This window comes from Manacus candei, unplaced genomic scaffold, assembly GCF_025592945.1.
Source record: "Manacus candei isolate 608988 ecotype Guabito, Panama unplaced genomic scaffold, ASM2559294v1 h1tg000034l, whole genome shotgun sequence".
Classification (NCBI taxonomy): domain Eukaryota; kingdom Metazoa; phylum Chordata; class Aves; order Passeriformes; family Pipridae; genus Manacus; species Manacus candei.
In genome coordinates, this window is record NW_026138082.1 from 3,912,629 (window position 1) to 3,933,115 (window position 20,487).

Below are 20,487 nucleotides of genomic sequence, written 5' to 3' on the forward strand. Positions count from 1 at the left end.
ATTATGTATTATATTTGCCCAATATTACAAGTATTTTTTGCACAAAAGTTTCTGATGTCTGCACCTTTTGCAAACACCTTCTCCATGCCCCCTCTTGCCCAATAAATTGATTCACTCAAATGCAGAGGTCTAAAAATCTTCACTACAAAGTTCCCTGAAATAGAAGATGAACTTTGAGGCAAAGATTGTTCAATATTACTTACCAACAAGTCTAACTTAAAAAAAAAAAAAAAAAAAAGAAAAAGCCCAAACAGAAAACCCCACCAAATTTAAAACAACTCCTTAGAAAGGGACTTTACGCAACTGTTTCTGGTTTGGCATTTAAAGGAAACCAACTGTTAAATACATGTTTTGGTTGTCTGCAAATCTAGCTACTGACCCCTTAGCACATGTAAAATTAAATTTGGCAAAATAGACCATTGCCACAACGAGGCGGTTGGCCATTTCACTTCTTGTATACTCTACACATGCCAAAACTCATAGAGTTAGTGACCTCCCTGGTGCTCAGGGAAGCAAAGCGTGACATACCATGATAAACTGCACTCTTTGGAACAGCTCCAGTAAAATGCCCAGACAAACTGACATGAGCTCAATTCCAAGGTATATCAGCAATCTCCATGACTTTTTCCTGTCAGTAGCCAAGACTGCACTTGCTGCTTCAGAAATGCACTGCCATGGGCAAGCAGATCTGGGAGGCTCAAGTTTTGGTCCTGCCAGTGATTCATTCTGGCTATGTCCAAATGGTATGACAAGCATGTTTAACAGCTCCTGGATAAATAGGTACACCACAGTCACATCCTGACTCCAAACTGAAGGAAATGCAGTAGCAATTATCCCCTCCTATAAACCTGCTTCTATGGAAACACAATGCAGGCAACACAGGCTTACTGTGGTCTAGTAAGCTGGATGATCAAGAGCCCAGAACCACGGAACACTTTGCCAAGCTGACCTGCCTCATTGCAGGCAGGTTAGGCCATAATTAAAAGAAAGAAAAAAAAAGAAAACAGAAAAATAAAGGAAAGAAAGTCCCCTTGAAAATCTTAACATACTACACAGAAAACTTCCTATCCCACACATACTCATACATTACAGCCTATATACAGCCATAAAACATAGAAAGAAAAGCTTTCTTTTTCACTAAATGTAGACAAAGCCTCAACAGGAGGCACAATAGCATCTTAAAATATAAAGAGAGATCAGCAAAGAGGAAAGGAACCAGCTGTTCTTCCAGCTCAGTGAAGACAGAACAAACAGTAATAAGCTTAAAGTACAGCAAAAGACACAAGGACAAAAAGACAGGAAAAACTTATCAGTAAAGCCACCTACCTAAGCATTAGGGTAAACTGCTTAAATAGGTTTGAATTCTCAGAGTATTATTTTACTCCTAGAACAGTGGGAAGGACTAGATCACTCCTGAGATCTCACAGCTCATTAATTTTATAACCCTACTTAATAACATAGAACCTACTCTTGGAAAGACTTAGGTGTGTACTTAATTTTAAGCAGTAGATCACTCCTGAGATCTCACAGCTCATTAACTTTATAACTCTATTAAATAACATAGAACCTCATCTTGGAAAGACTTAGGTGTGTACTTAATTTTAAGCAGTTGACAAACTTCATTGAAGTCAGTGGGACTTCTCAGATTAAGCACCTCATTGAACGCTGCATCATATTTTGTCTATTCTGCACTACAAGAACAAACCCAGCTAAAATGAAAGCAGAATAAAACCAGCCATTTGAACCCACAAAACATGCCTTATTAATATGCACAGAATTGTAACTGATATCCTGAGGTCTCAAAATGAGCACTGCACTAAAGTCACCTGCCTTCCTGCCTACTGCACCATAGGAAGAAGTGGATTGTTTACAGAGCTGTTAGTTTTGGGAGAGGTTTGTGTGCTAATAGTTCGAGATGAGCCTTCAGTCAACACTTTGACCACACATCACCCTTTCCTGGGCTGGGTCTTATTGCAACATTTTGGGTTTGCCAGGATTAAAACAATTTTAGTAGAGTAACTATGTAACTCTTTCATACACTGAACAGAAGAAAAAAAAAAACCAAGTTAACCAACAGGAGCTGCTCTATTACATTTGCGTCATTAACTTTGACTGTTGATCTGTAGAAGGCTCTTGCTTGTTTATCAACCTTTCAGGGGCAAGACTTCCTAACCTTGTATTAGGGAAATCAGCATCCTAGAGTCAGTTCCCAGCATGCAGTCCCAAATGGTTCCTGAGCTCAGAACAAGAGTTAATGACAAAAACTTCAAGAATCACCTGGCTATCACCTTTCTACATAAGGGGTTGCTGGGGACTTGGACTACAAACTGGACAGAAGCTCCATTTTCTGTCCTGGTGAAGATTGTGAAGTGTTAGCATTTGTTTACTGCTCTGAATCAGAATGAAGAGTACTCAACTGGTATAAAATATTTCAAAAGGAAATGTACTTTGACAGTATTATAACTCCAGTGAATAAATACAGTATTATTTAAATATCTTAAGTCAAAAAAAAGTAGTGATATAACAAAATTAGATGTTTTTACTTCACTAGAAATATCCCCAGCACAGCATAATTTCAAAATGAAAATAGGTCTGATTTTTTGATACTTGTCAGTCAAGAAAACAATTTAATTCAACTTATCCCACAACATATCTACCAGCTATTTAACAGTAGAGCACATTTCAAGCAAGAACATTTAAGTCACTTCTATAAATAGCTTAGACATACAACCATAGTTTGTAGTTAACTTTAGCTATTGAGTTAAAGATCCTACAGCAAAAGCAGTACAAGAAATACCAGCTTTTTTTTCCTGCCTGGGAGTTTTGCTGTATTATTTGAGCCTGAGTGCTGATGCCATAAACCACAAGTCATTCCTCACACGGTTTATACATAAATTGCAGGAGCAGGAGTAGGCCCACTGTGGAGCTGAGCCAGAGAATACAAGGATCCCATGGCATTTTACACCTTTTAAAGAAAGTAGTTCAGACAGCTTGCAAGTAATGCTGTCCCACTGCTGGTGAAACTGGAACAGCAACCTGTGCACATTTGGCAGCTCCAAGGCTGTAAAATGCAAGCTAGTGAAGAGGTCTTTCGAAGTGACCAGGGAGGGAGGCAGTCTTAGGAGCCTGAGATTGCTGGATGGGTCCCAAAATATTTGGGATAGTGGGTACTGGAGCACATGTAAGTCAACAATAAGGCTGGCAGCACAGCAAAGTTGCCCAGACCACACATATGTGTGAGAGACAGGAGCGCTGAGGAACAGGCATGTCTTACAAGTCAAGCAAGTGCTGGGATACATGAGTGTTGCTGGAATAGAGCAATTTGATCTGTTAGTAAGCACACCAAATGCTGGCTGAACAGGTGTCCTTCTGTCTGGCAGCTGCTCTTACTGTACGTATGAAAGGCAAGTAGATCCCAGGAAGGCACAGCAGCGAAAATAATCACAAAAATGAAATGCAAGCAAAGAGCAGAGCTATGCAAATATACAATTTCCTCACCCTTTTGGACACTGAGGTTCAGTAATGTCCTCACACTCTTCTTCAACCCAGCTTGCCTCTCCTTAAAACAAATGAGTGCAATTTATTTTTTAAGACAGTACATTCTTACTGATAAATGTAAGATTTTTTTCGTTTTACTGGGTGCTTTTAAAGTCCTTACTCCTTTCATACAACTACGGGTACATATGAAAGATATAGGAATTTGTTGGGAATATTTACCCTTACAAACAGCTTGATAATTGACACAGCAATCTTTGTTTTCCACACAGTCATCTGAACAGGAACAATGATATTCTGGTCGCCTCTTTTCTCCACACCTGAATTTATTACAGGTCCATATGTGGGCTAAAAAACAGATGAGAGAGAAGGACAGCACAATGACTTACACAATGTTGTAAGTGCAGAACTAATAAACCAAGTGTAAAGTTAGGTCTCAAATGTCTACTCACTGAAAAATAGCCTTGAGTTCTCATTCATGCATAGTGTTGCAAACTTTGGCACTTTGGAAAATAGAAACACCCTGTCTGAGTTCAAGAAGCATTTGGACAGTGCTTTCAGGCACGTAACGTGATTCTTAGAGTGTCCTGTGCAGGGCCAGAAGTTGGACTCGATGATCCTGACGGGTCCCTTCCAATTCAGCATATTCTATGATACTATGATTTTGTTATCAGTTGTAAACACAAGTAGATCCTTTACAATCAATGAGGGTAGGCATGAATGAATTTATCAGTTGAGTGAATATTTACGTGAAGCTCTTAACAGAGACATGGAAGCCAAATCTAAATGTTTGAACAGAGGACATTCAATGTTTTTTCATACATGACTAGCAATTAGAAATCCCTAAAAGCACTGTCAGAGGTTAATCTCACTTTCAGGATACTGAACTTAAGTAACTCCACTAATATCAATAGATCTTTACTTCTGTGAGAGAGGGAGAAGAGTCTATTATGGTTCTAGTTACAGGATACTACTGGGAAATAAGAATTTGATTCTCCACTGATGTTAAGGCTAATTGTAAAAAAACCAACATAAATCAATTCATTCCCATTCTTAGAGCTAAGATAGACTCTCCAGTTTGTTTTTAAAGAATTTTTTAATGGAGGGAAAATGACGTAATTAAACAGACAGCAGAGTAAACTCTATGCAACTATATATACATACAAATATATATACATATATCTCAACTATATATGCAACTTTATATATATAAACAAAAAGCTTTAGGCAAATGAGATGACCTTTCAATAGCAGTCAGTTGAAGCAGGGATTTGTGCCTAGTTTAATCATTTCGTTTTCAAAGTATACATTGGAATTCTAAATTTATCACTGTTGTCTCACCCAGAAATTAATGAAATACATGTAAAGAGGAGCAAGAAGAAAAATAGTTACCTGAAAAGAATGTTGCATTTGAAGCATCAAGGCAAAATCAAAGTAGAGAAAACAGTCAAGTTTTGCCCTTAATGTTCTACCTGCACTAACAACTTCCCCTGTAAAATTTCTCTGAGATATTTTCAAACCTTTGCCTATCTGACCTTTTCTTTCTGGCAAATTATGACAACTGCTACTCATTTTGCAATCCTTCTCCACCAGTGCAATCTGTTTTGTCATTCTGCCTTGCTTCATGCTCATGACCCTTGCTTCACACTCAAGCTGGGAAGTAACACGGCAAAGGGCCTGAATAGCTGGGTAAGGAGAGATGGCAGCTTTTACAGAGCTGCTCTGTCCTTTCCCTTTTTCACACAGGCAATGACAGAAAAATACAATATGCGGAATGCACTTCTATTCTGGGCTTGCCTGAGAATGTAGGAGTTGTCCCTGATGTCAGGGACAATGCAGGTCACTGTTCTCTTACCACCAGACAAAGAACAAAAAGCTGGCTGAGATCTCGAGTTGCAGTTATTCCTCCTCTTTCCAAGGGGGAAGGCAGTAGCACAGTCTGTTGTAGCCTCTCTCCTCACAGGAGAGCTATGGGAAAGCCATTATAGTAGCTATGTCAGTTCCTATGTAGTCCAGCTGGCTGAAATACAAGCTTTGTTTCTGTAAAACAGCAGCTGTACAAAGCCCTGATGTTTCCACAGGAGTCCCCAGTAACCCCATCACCACTGTAACTCCACTCAGGAATGCAATGGAAGGAGCACAAAGAGAGGGAGATCACTGGCATCAAAACCACTCTGCTGTTCAGTAGCCCCTCCTTTGCATTCACAGCCCACCTGAAAGAAATCCTGACCACAGCAGTATTCACATACGCTGAGCTGTCTCTTGTCACATAACAGGAGAGATTGCTCCCACAATCATAACCTGGACTACCTTTTCATCCTTACCTGGTTGTATACATGTTTCCTGGTAATCTAAGCAGCAGTTTCCAAGCTTGACACAGTCTTTATCACAACGGCAGCTTCCAAAGGTCCTTTCAAAGCAACGACCTTTGCAGGTTTTCACTGTAATATTGGATAGTGTTAGATGTCAGTGGCTGAGCCCAAATCAGTCAACATGCAAAAGAAATTAATACAGTCAGTTTGTGAGATGACACAGTTGGTCATTCCAAACCTACAGGATGGCTGCAAAAACAGTGACAGCCAAAGGAAAGTCTTGACCCAACTGAATATTTTCTCTTACTGAACAAAAATATTTTTCATCGTATTGAACAAAGGGGTTTGTTCTGTTTTAGCAAGAACATGGTGTTTCATTACTGGTAGAAACAAGTGAAACAAAAGACTACAATTTCCATTGTAACTGCCCTTGCCTGTCTGTCTCACTGGAATATTTGACTACAGTCATTCAGAATATGGAAGATCTGTTGAAGAACGTTTTCACTGTGGGTGCCCTGGGCAATGAAATGCTTCTGCAGAGAACACTAATCTTCATTTTCATGTCTGATAGTTATAAATAATCAAACATTAATTAGAATCTAAACTGAATTGCCTATGCTTGCAACTCTCCCATGCCCATGCCCTGGGGAGGAGGAACTGAAGAAGCCTCACTTCTGCAACCCACTGTACCATGAAGGTGCTATCTCAAGACACAAAAAGGGCTGTTCCAAAGCAGATACAAGAGATACAAACTTGAGTTGTATTGCTCACTAGTTTATTTCTTCTCCCGTTTTAATGTGAAAAAAAGACATAGCATTCTTCCACTAGACTAGAGTTGCTGGGAGTAGGGGAATTAAAAAAAAAAAAAAACCAGACCAGAAACTTGTCATGTGAAGCATTAACAAAACTTAAGCAGTTGGTCAGTCTGTCTAATCCTGTGCAATCACCAGAAAGGAGCGAGGTAAATTCTTCATCATCTGGCTCCTCAAGAATCTTAAGGTGTGTGATATTAGGAAAAGGAGATACTAATCAGCCAATGCTACAAAGCTGTAGTAAAATGAGAAAAATACTATATATATTCTAGTGGAAAATTAATAATCTGAATTTTAGTTAAAAATCATTGTTCAACAGATCAACTTTGAAATTATTCTTGATAGTTGTTCACAAAGCGAAGCTTGATTTCTTAAAAAAAAAAAAAAGAAATCTTTCATAACCTTCTACCTGAAGAAACTTCACCGTCAAAAAAACTCACATATTTTTCAGGACAGAAAATAGACAGAGGAATTCCACAAGGAATGTTTTCAGGCTACAATTCTAACCAGTAAAAAAAATAACTTTTTTTCCCCCCCCATAATTGTCTGGAAAAGATGAAAAACAAATGTTCCAGGACAACATGAAATACAAGTTGTTGGTTGGGGGTTTTTTTATGGTGAACTGAGAAAAGCCAGCCATGTGACGCCACCACAGTGACAGCTGGGATACGTGGAAGCTGCCAGATCAGACACTGAGTACCAGGATCAGTTTACTGCTCAAGTGAGTACACACAAGTGTTGAGTACACACAAGTGTTGAGTACACCTGAGGTTTATTTTCTGATATTTTCAGTACCCTCTAACTGATACTGCTTCAAGCAATGCATCCAATCCTCTTCTGCAGCAAGAAAGGGTGGCATTCTGGTAATACAAAAATTAATTTACAAAAAGAAAAAAAAAGCAAATATTAGTAAATAAAAGGCATATTAGTTACCATCTTTTGAACAGCTAGGTTTCAGGCCAAATATACATCCTAAGATTGTTGTTAACATGCAGACACAGAGTACCTGTGGGACAGGAAGGAAAAGAAAGTAATCTTAAATTACCACTGAATGGTTTTGAAATCCCTCATTTTCTCTATAATGTTAGACAATTGTACACAAATTTATAAACATGCAGATTAGGAGGCTGATTTCACTGTTTTCACCAGCAGTATTCACTCCCACAAGTAGTTGTTATTTGCCATTAATTACTAGTGCATGAACGTGAATATTGTCACAACTGGGCCTATGTATATAATTTCTTATCAAACCATTTAACACAGATATGATGACATAGTTCTTTCTCATTTCTTTCTTGATTTCTTTTATATTATGCTCTCATGTTGATATATTTCTTTCTATATTTCTTACACATATACCCATATCGAAAACTTTTCTTGCTCCACTCTTTCCTTTCTCCTTGTTTGTTCTAACAAGGTAAAGCAAAGTTTTGCCATTAACCACAGATTACAAACAGAAGGCATGGTCCTTAAGTGACATCTATAATAAAGGGAAACCTTTTCGCACTTCCCAGTATCCAGTTCATACTAGATGTGGGTCCACACCATGGTAAGCAACTGTGGCATGTCACATTAAGGCTGACCACAGTGTCTTGCACTGTCCACAAAATATGGTTGTGTTTATTTTGGATTCTGGATTCATTAAAGTTATCAAACAAGCACCATATTATCCTTGTCCAGCATTTCAGGGCAAGATTTAACACCTACTCAAATACAAAGATTTCTTTTAACCTCATTAAGTATTTGATTTGGTCCATAAACTCTTTAGAAAAAGTGTATTTACTATCAGTGCATATACAGTAATTAAAGAGAAGTCAACAATGCAGTAATGAGGGCTATTGCATTCAAGTGCAGAATGCATTAAGGTAGCTTGCCCAAAGTCATGAAACAGAAGGCACTATAATAATGCAGACTTTCTTATACAAAAGTATTTGGGGAGCTTTGGGTAGAGGAGAATGTACATGTCACTTCTCCAGTCACTTTTTTCTGTGGAAAAATTGCTTTGAAGCAATACTTCAGTAACTTTACTTGCATGTCTACATGAAGTCTCTCCCTTTTTTCCTTCTTTCCCATCAGTAAAAGCTGCTGAGTCAAGTCTCTTGAGTAGGATGCCTGAATCATGTTGTGATGTGGCAAAAATTAATTCCATTTTAAAATGCCCTTAATTATTTATCAAGCTTAATTTTTTCAAAGACTGTGAGCACTTTAGTACCTAAAAACTATTTGTGTTGTTTTTAACAACTATACAGTTCGCTGTGCAATTTTGTTCACTAAGAAGTTAATAAAGACAGTAAGAAAGCATGGAATATGCAGCATTGAAATTCAGATATTATTCTGGATTTCTGAACTACAAATTATCATTAAACAAATTATCAATATAAACAATATTACACATATAGCATTCATGAAAAAAATGGAATGACAGACTGGACCTGATGAAGCTTTGGCCTAGGATTCTGAACCAGGCAAGTTTGGAATCTTATTCAACACCATGTATAGCAGAGAAACAAACACTTCGAGTTCAAATCTGTCTTTGAACTGACAGGGAAAGAAGGAAAATCATAAAAGAATAAGGTGGAAAAAATCTAGCATTATCAGTGCAGCCGGATATGCAAAAACTTACAGAAAGATGCAAGTCTCCATTAACTCAGCTGTCAAGAACAAACACAACTGCAGAGTTCTGTACTTGCCTTTTTTTTTTTTTTTAAGTCAGCATACTAACACATGCGGTATCAACAACATTTTCTGTTAAGTCAATATCAGCAACATTATCTTTAATGTAAATTGTTCTGGACCTTTGAAGTCTTCCATACAAATCATCACCTAGATAAGAGCAGGTGCACAGGCAGGTATGTAACATGTCAAATGCAAGTTGTCAAAGCCCAGCAAAATCAGAGTAGAGAGCAAAGTCTGTTATTGTCCTTTTAACTTCTATTATATATTATTATTGTGGTTGTTGTTATTTGGAAATTACAAATTGATTAATTTGTTTTTAAAAAGCCAAGTTGAGCACATTTTATTTCAGGGTAATGATATATTGCTTGTCTGCTCCCACCAGGACCTGGTACTATAATCAGGGGGTAGAATGTCCTCTGATGTGTAAGCACAGACGTACTTTAAAACAAAAAAACCCCACAGCTACACTGTCTGCAACAGCTTTATTCTCATATCTTCAAATAGCTGCATGACCTATGGGACTTAAGCCACCCAAGGCATCCTTGAATGGTAAACACATTGCAGTGCCATTAAATGGACAATTAATATTCCCTTATGGAATTTCAGTGTAGTTAATGCAGGAATTGATTAATGATACCAAGTTAATGTAAAAATAAAATCTAAATAAAACCCATTCCAAAGTGATAGCATTAATACTTCTCAACATATAACTGGTAAAACCTCACAAAATTTCTCACAAACAATTTCCGAGATTTTGGCATCAAATGTTACAAAATCAGTTTTGTGTTGTATTCCAGATTTTCAGTTTTACACTTCTATGAACATAATTCTAATAGGCCAAAACAAAAGGATTATGTTCACTGAGGCACATGAGTACTGTTTTGGGTAGGAAATACTACAAAATGCAATACTAAATGCAATAATAAATGAAGATTTTGAAACTCTATTGACTCACTACATTAAAACCTTTGTTTTCTTAACATTAGTCCCAATCGCTTAAATTTTAGTCTTAAAGATATCTTACTGCAAAATACTAAAGCTTCCCCTTCTTTTTTCTTTCTCTCTTCAATGCTTAATGAGGAAGTTTTACGCAAATGGGAAGCTTAGAGGTAAAGCATTTGACAATGTTCTAGGACAGCCAACTCTAATCCAGTGGACTATACCATGCAATTGCAGTTTGGTGTTTAAGGCCTTGAATTGAAGCTTTATCTTGAGCCTGAATGACTTCGGTCACATGGATATTATCCACACAAATGACAAATGTTCTGCTGGAACAATGAGGAGCAGCTAACACTGGTCAACAGCAGCAGTAGTCCTAACTAGGTGCAGTAAGAGGCACCAGTAGTTGACCTATTGTCAGCTCTGCAGATGATGAGGAATATTCAAAACAATTGTAAAGGTTGCCTAGATACAGAAAAACATCTCACTGCTGCAGCCCAAACTAATTTACTTTATTTCTTTCTGTGTTGCAACATATCTCTGTTGCCTAGAGAATTGTGGATGTCCCATCCCTGGAAGTGCTCTAGGCCAAGCTGGATGGGGCTTTGAGCAACCTGGTCTAGTGGAAGGAGTCCCTGTCCACAGCAGAGGAGTTGGAACTAGATGATCTTTGAGGTCACTTCCAACTCAAATCATTCTATGATTCTATATGGGACCTCACTGCAGCAGGTAGGTTACCAGCATTACCTGAACTATTTTACATACAGGTAACTCAGGTTTGGGATGCTGCAGTCTGCTGCATAAAGATCACATATTTTTTCAAAACCCAGAAAGAGAACTAGCTGCATGCATTCTTGTTTACCAGAACTTTCTTTAGCATTCTGCTGCAAGCACCAAAATCAAATCTCTAGCTACTACCACATTGTCATCCTAGCACCTGCCTTGAAGGTTTAATCTGTCTTTTTTAAACAAAAGGAGAAAATCTTACCTGTTCTTTCTCTCTCATCCATATTCTTCCACTCAAAAGAGAAAGCAAGAAAAAGGTGCAATTAAGAAGGAATATGGGAATCCAACATTAAGTAGGAAAGCAAATAAAATTAAAGAATCTGGCACTGTAATACACAAAAGTAGAAAATGAACATTTTATGATCTGTGTCTTGAGAGATTGCTAGGACAAAATGTCATATTCAGTTTTAATATAGTATCTGAGAAAAGGTTTTAAAACAACACAGTAACAACTGCAGAGAAGAACGTGTCCTTTTTTGTTTTAAAAATAATTTTTAGAAAGTTTGTTTTGGAATCACAAAAAGATTGTCATCTAGGGATAAATCTCTGTCCCATCACTGCTTCCTTTATGTGGGAGGAAGCAATAAAAGCTTTGCTTTGTAAACATTATAGCGGTTGGGAATAGGTGGTTGAGCATCTGGAAAACTGCAATCCTGAAAACATTTTAAAAGTCTTTTATTTTGAGCTGGGTAGATGGAAATATGATAACATGGTTAGAGAGGAGAATCATTTCCATCACTCATCTCTAGAACTGCAGCTGAATAGAATTTCTCAGCAGTGATTTCAGGGGGCAAGTGGAAGGGCCAGCAAGCATGCAGGCTGCATACACCACATCCCAAAGAGCCCCATCAACTGTACAGGTCTTAGTGACCTACCAAGAAATCTCTCACCAGCCTTAGCTACCCTTTCCTTTGCTACTGTATTTTACTCTTCTTTACACAGTTAATAATACTGTCCCTTTCTCTTTGCTCTTCCTTAGCTGAGTCCATCTCCCCCACTCCCTTCTTCTATTCTGTATTTTCTCTGGCAAAGAATACATTGATACTTCTTTTAAGGAATATTCATTATGAATTAAGTTTCTTTCTATGTTGATTTTTCTCACTCTGCCTGCCATGTACTCAGTTGCTTCCCATCTCCCTTTCTTCATCCTTGGTATTCCATGGCCAACAAAACTTTTCACTCCAAAATTTAAGACACATCCATTAAAAACTATGCAATTATGAAAGAAACAATGCAAAGTAATGGTTTTCCAGTCTAATCTTCATGATTGGCTCTCACAGTTGTGTCACAGTTATCCATGAAGGGAGGATGTCTAGACTGGATCTGTAATGCCAGTAATTACAAAACCCCATGGAATTTTCCAAAACCACTGGGGGATCAGTGAAAGGCATACTATGTTTTCACTGTTTTGTGCCCCTAGAATAAATGACTAATGACCTGGACCTTAAAACTGAAATATCTTTGAGAAAGAATTTCAGCTTCAAAAGTGTAAAGAATGCAGTAACAAGTAATGAATTTCAAGCAAAAAAGGGTCACCTTCTGTCTCTAAAAGAACACTGTTAAAAATGCAGAAAGCTTACTGTATAAAGAAAAAAAACCCTTATCTACACTTGCCAGGGACAGTGGAACACTGGTTTGTAAAAATGATATTTAAACAAGCTCGGTTTCATTCAAAAGCTGCAGATACTTAATGAAGTTCACCAAACCGAAAGAAGGTGAATACTTTACTCAACCAGCACTACTACATACTTAAGTAAATCACCTAAAAAAAAGTTACCAGCACTGAACCAAGTGGATCACCTCCTCACCTCCTTCTTGCACCACTCATATTTCTTTCCACATTTGTAAATATTTTTATGATCTTCAAAGACTTGTTTCTGTTTATCCACATTCCACACCTAGAGGCCTGCAGGAGGAGAACCACTGAGACTCTGAGGTCCTGGCTGTCCTAAAACACTAAAAGTGACTAAACTACTCTGAAGTCAGTGGATAAAAAAGCTGGAGCTTACACCCAAAACCTTTTCAGAGCTAAAAAGGTTTATTCTAAAAATATATAGGCATTATTGTTTTCCCTCTCAAAGCAGCACACAGAAGGTCTACTCTCATTCTTTCTATTTAATGTTTTCAAAACTATTATTATATATTACTGCAACCTAAGGTCATTCAAAAGACAAGAATGTTTTAAAGGTAGATCAAGCCACTGTAAGATATTATAAAAAGCCTTCACTGAGCTTACCAAAGAGTGATAACTCTTCATTCAGCAGAGAATTATCAGCAGAAGACATCACATACTATAGTTCTCTAAATACCTTCCAACACTATTCAAGCATCTGGTTTGGGGCGGGATGGGGGAAGGGGAAGATACAAAAAGAACAGAGTTAGCATCTGTCAGCTGGAATCTAAAATATTTTTTTTACTTGGTGCTTGCTCAACTGTATGGGTACATATTCTCCTGAAAGTCATTAGCACATGAGTTGCTATCAAAGCACACACATTTTACCGTATCTGTTATGTTTTTCAGTGCACTTTACATCATGGGAGAATTTAGAGAGAAAGTAAAGTGCAATTGTATGCTAGCCAAAAACAAGGGAAAATACAACTTTGAACTGAATTCCCAGAAACCAGAGAGCGGCTGACTCTGCTATTTAATCACCAGGCAGATTTTTGTAAAAATGCTAAGGATAAACAGGACTGAAAATTGATCTTACGAGAAAAAAGTAAATATTGCACTTTCAAATATGATTCGTTTATTCAGCACAGCAGAATAAGAACACCAATCAAAGACCACCACGTGTCATCCAGATGTGATATGAATTGCGTATTGGCAACCAGATATGAATGCATGGTTGCACAGAAAGAGAAAAAACTGCCAGTAATTATGCCAAAAAAAACCTGTTTTCCAAACAAGATGCACTTGACCCGTGAATAAAAGCAAAACTGAATATGAAAATATGGCCTTGAGCCATCTTCATGCCCTTCCTATTCCAAAAATCCCTTTTCAAGAATAAAGCTAAAGTTGCTTCAGTTTAGAGTACTGTCATGAGAGTTGTAATAAGAACAGTGTAAAAAGGGAGCTGCTTCTACTGGGTATGGATAATAACACTAAATATACCAAGCAAACCTATATTCAACTCCATTTTTCCAAGACATATGCTGTTGTTACTGTTATAATGACAGCAACATTAATCTCCACATGAAGACACAGCGGCCTCAAAGAGCAAGCGAAGAAATTCTGTAAAACACTGCAAGAATATAAGGAGTGTCAAAAAATTGCACAACCACAAAGCAGTATGGGAAGAAGTTGAGACAAATTAGGTTTAATAGAATCATTTGGGTTGGAAAAAACCTTTAAGATCATCAAGTTCGACTGTTTCAGTTATTCACGATAGGTTTTTACTAAGCACACTGATATCAATCACAAACACATCTTCAGCCTTGAGTCCTTTGGCAATTTTCCCAAAATGAAGAGCAGGGCTGACAAAGAAGCCATTATTTATCTCTGCACCCTTTGAATACAGCCCCTCAAAAAACAAAAATTTTGATGCTTCACAACACAGAAACATATTTGAGCCAGAAGAGGATTCAAGAACTGGCCCACTTACCAGAGATAAACAGCACAACGAAACATGCATGGCCACGCTTGATTATTGACTTTTGTTGAAGAAGCTTATAACAACATTATAGTTTTTGTTATTCTATGAACAACAAACAATCTTTAACACAAACTTGTACCCCAATACTACCACATATTAGAAAGAATTTATATACATAGATTTGCCTATATGCCATTGAACAGCAGAACTGGATCAAGATTCACGCTCACCTGAGTTTCTTCAGAAATGCAAATATTTCATTATTTTTCTTAATAATTTCTAATACTGTCTCCAACATGAAAAACTCCTTATACCTTTCATGTTTTCAAAGCCTTTATTTTGCTCTGCTCCTTCTTTCAGCTGGAAGCAACAGAAACATAGCTTCCACAGCAAGTTGACTCAGAACAATTCACTCTGTGTAATTCTACTGATATTTGTGGAAGGATGCAAAGGAAAATTTTTGAAGAGCAGGAGTTGAAAGGAAGCTTTGCATAATTCTTGTATCTTTGGTCTTGCTTGAAATCTAAGTTTTAGCACAGTAACTAAGTTGTTCTGAGTTTAAGTTAATAATTAAACCTAGAGAAAGCCTATCCACTTGAATTAACATGTTCCTTATTATTTCAGTATCCAAGAGCCTTGTAGAAGTACATGGAAGTGTGTTCAGAACAGGAGCACACTCCCTTCTCCCAGAATTTTGGCTGTGTGTGCTTGGGGCCAGTTCTCCAATACTGGTTGAGCAATTGACAGAACTGTTTGGGAAACCCCAACCAGCCTTGAAGACAGTTCAACAAAAAGCTAGAGGAAGCCTCAGAAGAGTCATTCACCCTTGTTTTAGCCTGTTGCACCTCTGCCCCTGTCTGAACTGTGTTACAGCCATACAGCAGTCAAGGCCATCCTGGTCAAGCATTCTATTGACCGTAATTCACAGGCCTTCCTTTCTTTACTTTGATCTGTCTCATCACTATATACTCATCTGGCAATTTAGACTATTGGTTGAACCTGGTTAGCATCCTCAAACTTGCTGTGCTCACCTTGCTCACGTACAGTGAGGCTGCCCCTTTACAATGAGGCCACAATGTGTCTGCCTTGTTGTCACTACTGGATACAGTTTTTCCTTCTCTTCCAGTGGGACCTGCCCTCAATCTGATGCCTGACAGGTAGACGAAGATTATTACTGCAAAATTAAAGAACAGTAACAGAAACCCTAAGGTGTGAATTGAGTAAGAGCTCTGAATGCTGGAGCAGGAAGTCTGAGCACGACACCAATCATGACCCCAGTCACTTCACTTGTTTTGCCTGAATGGACCAAAGGGCTGATCCTAGCACACTACAGGTTGACCTATCAGCAGGTATTCCACATTAAATTCCTAGGCACAACGTGGTTGTTTTCAGGCAGGCAACCAGCCAACAGCATTGACAGAACCAGTCACCCATCTGGGTGTACTTCAGCCTGTTGCAAGCTTTACACTCCAGCTGGAGTCCAGGCAGCCAAAGGCATTCACAAACACAGTGCACTCCAAGAGGAGGTTTACCTAACCTGCACACTGTTTAGTCTATGCAGAAAACCATACCTAAATTTAAAGTGAGCTGAGGTGTGCTTAGTCAATTCACAATCACCCCTTTGACTGTGCACCCAAATTCAACCTAGTTTGGCAATAAAATTTAAACTGAGTTCTGAGTAAAGGCATAAACAAAGGTGGTCTCTATTCTCCTTTGTGAAGATTTTTATAGAATTGGAATTTGGGGGAGATGTGGAGGTTTTGTTGTTGTTCGGTTGGGCTTGGTGTTTGGTTGGTTGGTTGGGTCTGCTGTTGTTTTAGTTTGGGGGTTTTTTCCATACTTAAAAAAAAAAAAAAAACAAACAAAAAAACAGACAGAAAGGCTCAATTTTTGCAAGTGTTTCTTTGGACAAGATTTTTTACTTCATATCAGCTTCTATCATCTAGGATATGATACACCAAGTAGTTCTGTGAAGTAAAGTGTAAATAAAGCAAGAATACAAATTAACCCTGGAACCCCTTCAGAGTTAAATGTCTAAATATTTGTTTATTTTTTACTGTCCAAGCAAGCAGCAGAGCAAGGTTATGATTTTTGTCTTCAATACCCAGAATGAAGGTACCCAGTTGAAGAACAATAAAGAAATTGTGGGTTTACAGTTATCTTTGTATAATGAGAATTATTTACAAAGTCTTCCTTGAAAAATTCATTGACTGAAGAGAAACATTAAAAGTTACAATGATTTTAAAATTCACCAAACCCCAAACTTTCTTTTGATGGTTTAAATTGAATAACAATGTCTTTTTGTTTTATAGCTACAACTGCATTCTAATTAATGCATTTAAGCAATATTAACAGCAAGTGCAATAAAAAATGTTTTGTTAAATGTCAGTTTTTACTGTGTCTTCAGACTTAAAACCAAGTCACCACTGGAGCCAGAGAGCTGTAACATTGACAGAAGACAGCTGTAAGATACTCTTGTTTCCAAACATTGGAATACTTTCCTACAAAATTTTAAAATATTGGAGATTGGCCAAGAACTGTTTTAATATTTCTAAACTGAAAGCGCCTCAAAGTCTATTTAAAATATGGCCATCCTGTCACTGTCATTTTTTACTTCATATTTCACCAAAGGATGTTTGATGACAAAAAAATTAAGTCACCTAACAGTCAGTCACTTTAATACTACTTCTAAGATGTGTGGTGTTTCTTGGAACACACAAATCCCATTTAAGCTCAATCCAGCACTCTCATAGGAGCAAGTAAATTTCAGCAAGGACCACTTTTCCCTACTGAAAAATAAAATAAAAAAACAAACAAGTCACATAAAGTAAAACAATACAAAAAAGGCTGAAATTGAATGATTTGCTGAGGGCCAAAAAAAGATTAGAGGAAAGACTGAACATGTCACCCAGGTCTCCCGAACTTAGACAACAATCAGTCCTTCAATCCAGTGCTTAAGAACTGACTGATACCCATAAAAGTACCCACACTAAAGTTGGCTGAAGTGAATAGCCGTGTTCCAAATCACAAAGTTTCGGCAAGAACACTTTCCTGTCACTCTTTCCCCTCCTCACATAAATTACATTAATTCCTTAGTCTGTATAAGCAAAAAAGGAAAATCTGTGAGACTGGAACCAACTTTCTATACAGTCCTTCCACCAGAAAACAAGACCACATTGCAGCAATGGCAATAGTTCATCTAGTAATCACACTCTTCTCAGGAGCCTGAACCTGAGAGCAGAACAGCCTTTTGAAGGGTCTGGGCCAATGCACTACTTCTCAACAAATCCAGGTAATTTCCCACCTGCTCTAATTGTTCTCCATCTTTCCTTCTCCAATAGCATGTGCAGAAGCGAAAGTAAGATAAATTTGTCAAGTATATCAAATAATACATACTTTGCATTTTTTTTTTCCTGGAGAAAGAATACAGAAATGCATTATTTAAAAAAAAAAAAAGTACTAACCTATACAAAAGTTTGGGCATCTTCAAACATATTTAGGAGAAAAACCATCAATATGAAAACAATCAAAGAGGCATGCAATCTTCCAGATACCTATGTAAGAAAAGGTTGTTTCCACACCATCTCTACGGAGGAATTAAAAACAAATCAAACAAACCTACAGTTGTCTACAAAGTCCTGACCCATCTTTCCCTGCATGAGCAGAAAGTCAGCAGATATGGGTTATTTTAGAAGAAAGTGGTGAAAAACTTTCAGGACTCACATAGAATATCTTGACATCCAACAGATCTCTTTTCTATAGTTAAGACTCTCCTGACTGCAGCCATGGTAGATATCGACTAAGACAGCAGAAACTGTCTCATTTATGATAAATGACGTTTATGATTCAGATCTTACACATTAGGCTTAACATAGCAACCGACAACTGAAAACAGATTTACAGAATCATGAAGCAGATACTTCTTGAAACTATGCTAAGGTACATGGAAAATACAGAGGTGATAAGTGACAGCCAACATGGCTTCACTAAGGGCAAATCATGCTTGACAAATATGGTGGCCTTCTACCATGTGGTCACAGTGCTGGTAGATGAGGGAACAGCAACTTATATCATCTACCAGGACTTGTGCAAAGCATTTGGCACTGTTCTACATGACGTCCTTGTCTCTAAACTGGAGAGACATGGATTTGACAGCAGGACCAGTCAGTGGATAAGGAATTGGTTGGATGGTCACACTCATGAGTTATGCTCTGGGGTTTGATGTCCAAGTGGAGATCAGTGAGAAGTGGCCTTCTGCAGGGTCTATATTGGGACTAGTGTTAACATCTTTGTCAGTGACATGGACAAGTGGGTCTGAGTGCACTCTCAGTAAGTTCGTCAAGGACACCATGCTGTGTGATGAGGTCAACACATTGAAGAGAAGGGATGCCATCCAGAGGGACCTGGACAGTCTTGAGGTAGGCCCATACAAAGGCCAACTGTGAGGTCCTGCACATGGGTCAGGACAATCCCAGAACCAGTACAAGCTGGGCAGAGACTAGATGAAGAGAAACCCTGACAAGAAAGACTTGGGGGCATTAATGGATGAGAAGCTCAAAGTGACCTGGCACCCTCAGCTAGTCTGCAGATGACATGTAGCTGAGTTGGTGCAGTTGACACAACAGAAGGAAGGGTTGCCATCCAAAGAGACCTGGACAAGCTCAAGAAGGGGGTTGATGAGAACCTAATGAAGTTCAACAAGTGCAAGTTGCTACACCTGGGTAAGGACAATCTCAGAGATGAGTACATACTTGGAGAAGGACTCATTAAGAGCAGCCTGCAAATAAGGACTTGGGGGTTTTCATAGATGAAAAGCTGGACGTGAGCCATCAACGTGCGCCTGCAGCCCAGAAGGCAAACTGCTGTATCAACAGAAGCATGACCAGCAGGTCAAGGGAGGCAGTTCTGTCCCTCTACTCTACTCTTGTGAGATCCCACCTGAAGCACTGCATGCAGTTCTGAGGTCCTCAACATAAGAAGGGCATTGACCTGCTGTAGCAGGTTCAGAGGAGAGCCACAAAAATAATCAGAGAATTGGATCACCTCTTCTATGCAGACAGGTGGAGAGAGCTGGAGTTGTTCACTCTAGAGGAGAAAAGGTTCTTACAGCAGCCTTCCAGTACCTAAAGGGGCCTGCAAGAAAGATGCCTTTCTTACAAGGTCACATAGTGATAGAATGACTTTAAACTGAAAGAGGGCATGTTTAGATTAGATAGTAAGAAGAAATTCTTTATTGTGAGGATGGGAAGACAAACAGATTGTCCAGAGAAATTGTGGATGCCCTACCCCTGACAGTGTTCAAGGCCAGGTTGGATGGGGCTTTGAGCAACCTAGTCTAGTAAAGGTGTCCCTGCCCATGATAGAAGGGTTGAAACCAGATGATCTTTAAGGTTCCTTCAGACCCAAACCATTCTATGATATGATAAGGGACCTTAGGAGGTTTTCAATTCAATATCCTGCTCAAAGTTGAGTCAAAACTGAATTCAGACCTGGGTGCTCAGGGCTTTATGCTGTTGAGCATTCAAAACTTCCATGGACAAAGACAACATAACCCCTCTGTGCAATACGTTCCAACGGTTAATTACCCACATAGTGATTTTTGCCCTCCTCCCCCATATCCTGCAGGAAACTCTCATTTCAATTTATAGATATCATCTCATACTCCCACTGTGCATATCAGCATAGAGCCTGGTTCCATCTTCTTGATCATATCCTCAGAGGTATAATGAAACTGCAGTTAGATGTCCTTACCCAAATCACCTCCTCCCCAGGCTGAACAAGCCCTGATCTATCAGCCCCTCCTCCTCACATGACATGAGCTCCAACCCCAGACCACCTTGGTGGCAATCCACTGAATGTCCTCCAGTTGAATTG

The 20,487-nt window shown here is 38.5% G+C and overlaps 1 protein-coding gene across 5 annotated transcripts in view; it reads right to left on the reverse strand.

The window, feature by feature from the left end:
• The window catches only part of LOC127473180 (ectonucleotide pyrophosphatase/phosphodiesterase family member 1-like), a 54,525-nt gene that overhangs the window by 30,149 nt on the left and 3,889 nt on the right, over positions 1 to 20,487 (reverse strand). The window contains exons 2-6 of one of the 5 annotated variants that reach the window (XM_051792546.1): positions 11,223 to 11,253; positions 7,553 to 7,625; positions 5,820 to 5,936; positions 3,718 to 3,843; positions 3,499 to 3,559 (exon numbers count right to left, since the gene is read on the reverse strand). In XM_051792546.1, the coding sequence (XP_051648506.1) occupies positions 3,499 to 3,559; positions 3,718 to 3,843; positions 5,820 to 5,936; positions 7,553 to 7,625; positions 11,223 to 11,253 (408 nt within the window). Of the gene's footprint in view, positions 1 to 3,498; positions 3,560 to 3,717; positions 3,844 to 5,819; positions 5,937 to 7,552; positions 7,626 to 9,051; positions 10,012 to 11,222; positions 11,254 to 13,256; positions 13,293 to 20,487 lie in introns of those variants that run through there. The other 4 variants (XM_051792547.1, XM_051792549.1, XM_051792548.1 and 1 more) reach the window with 4 other exon arrangements.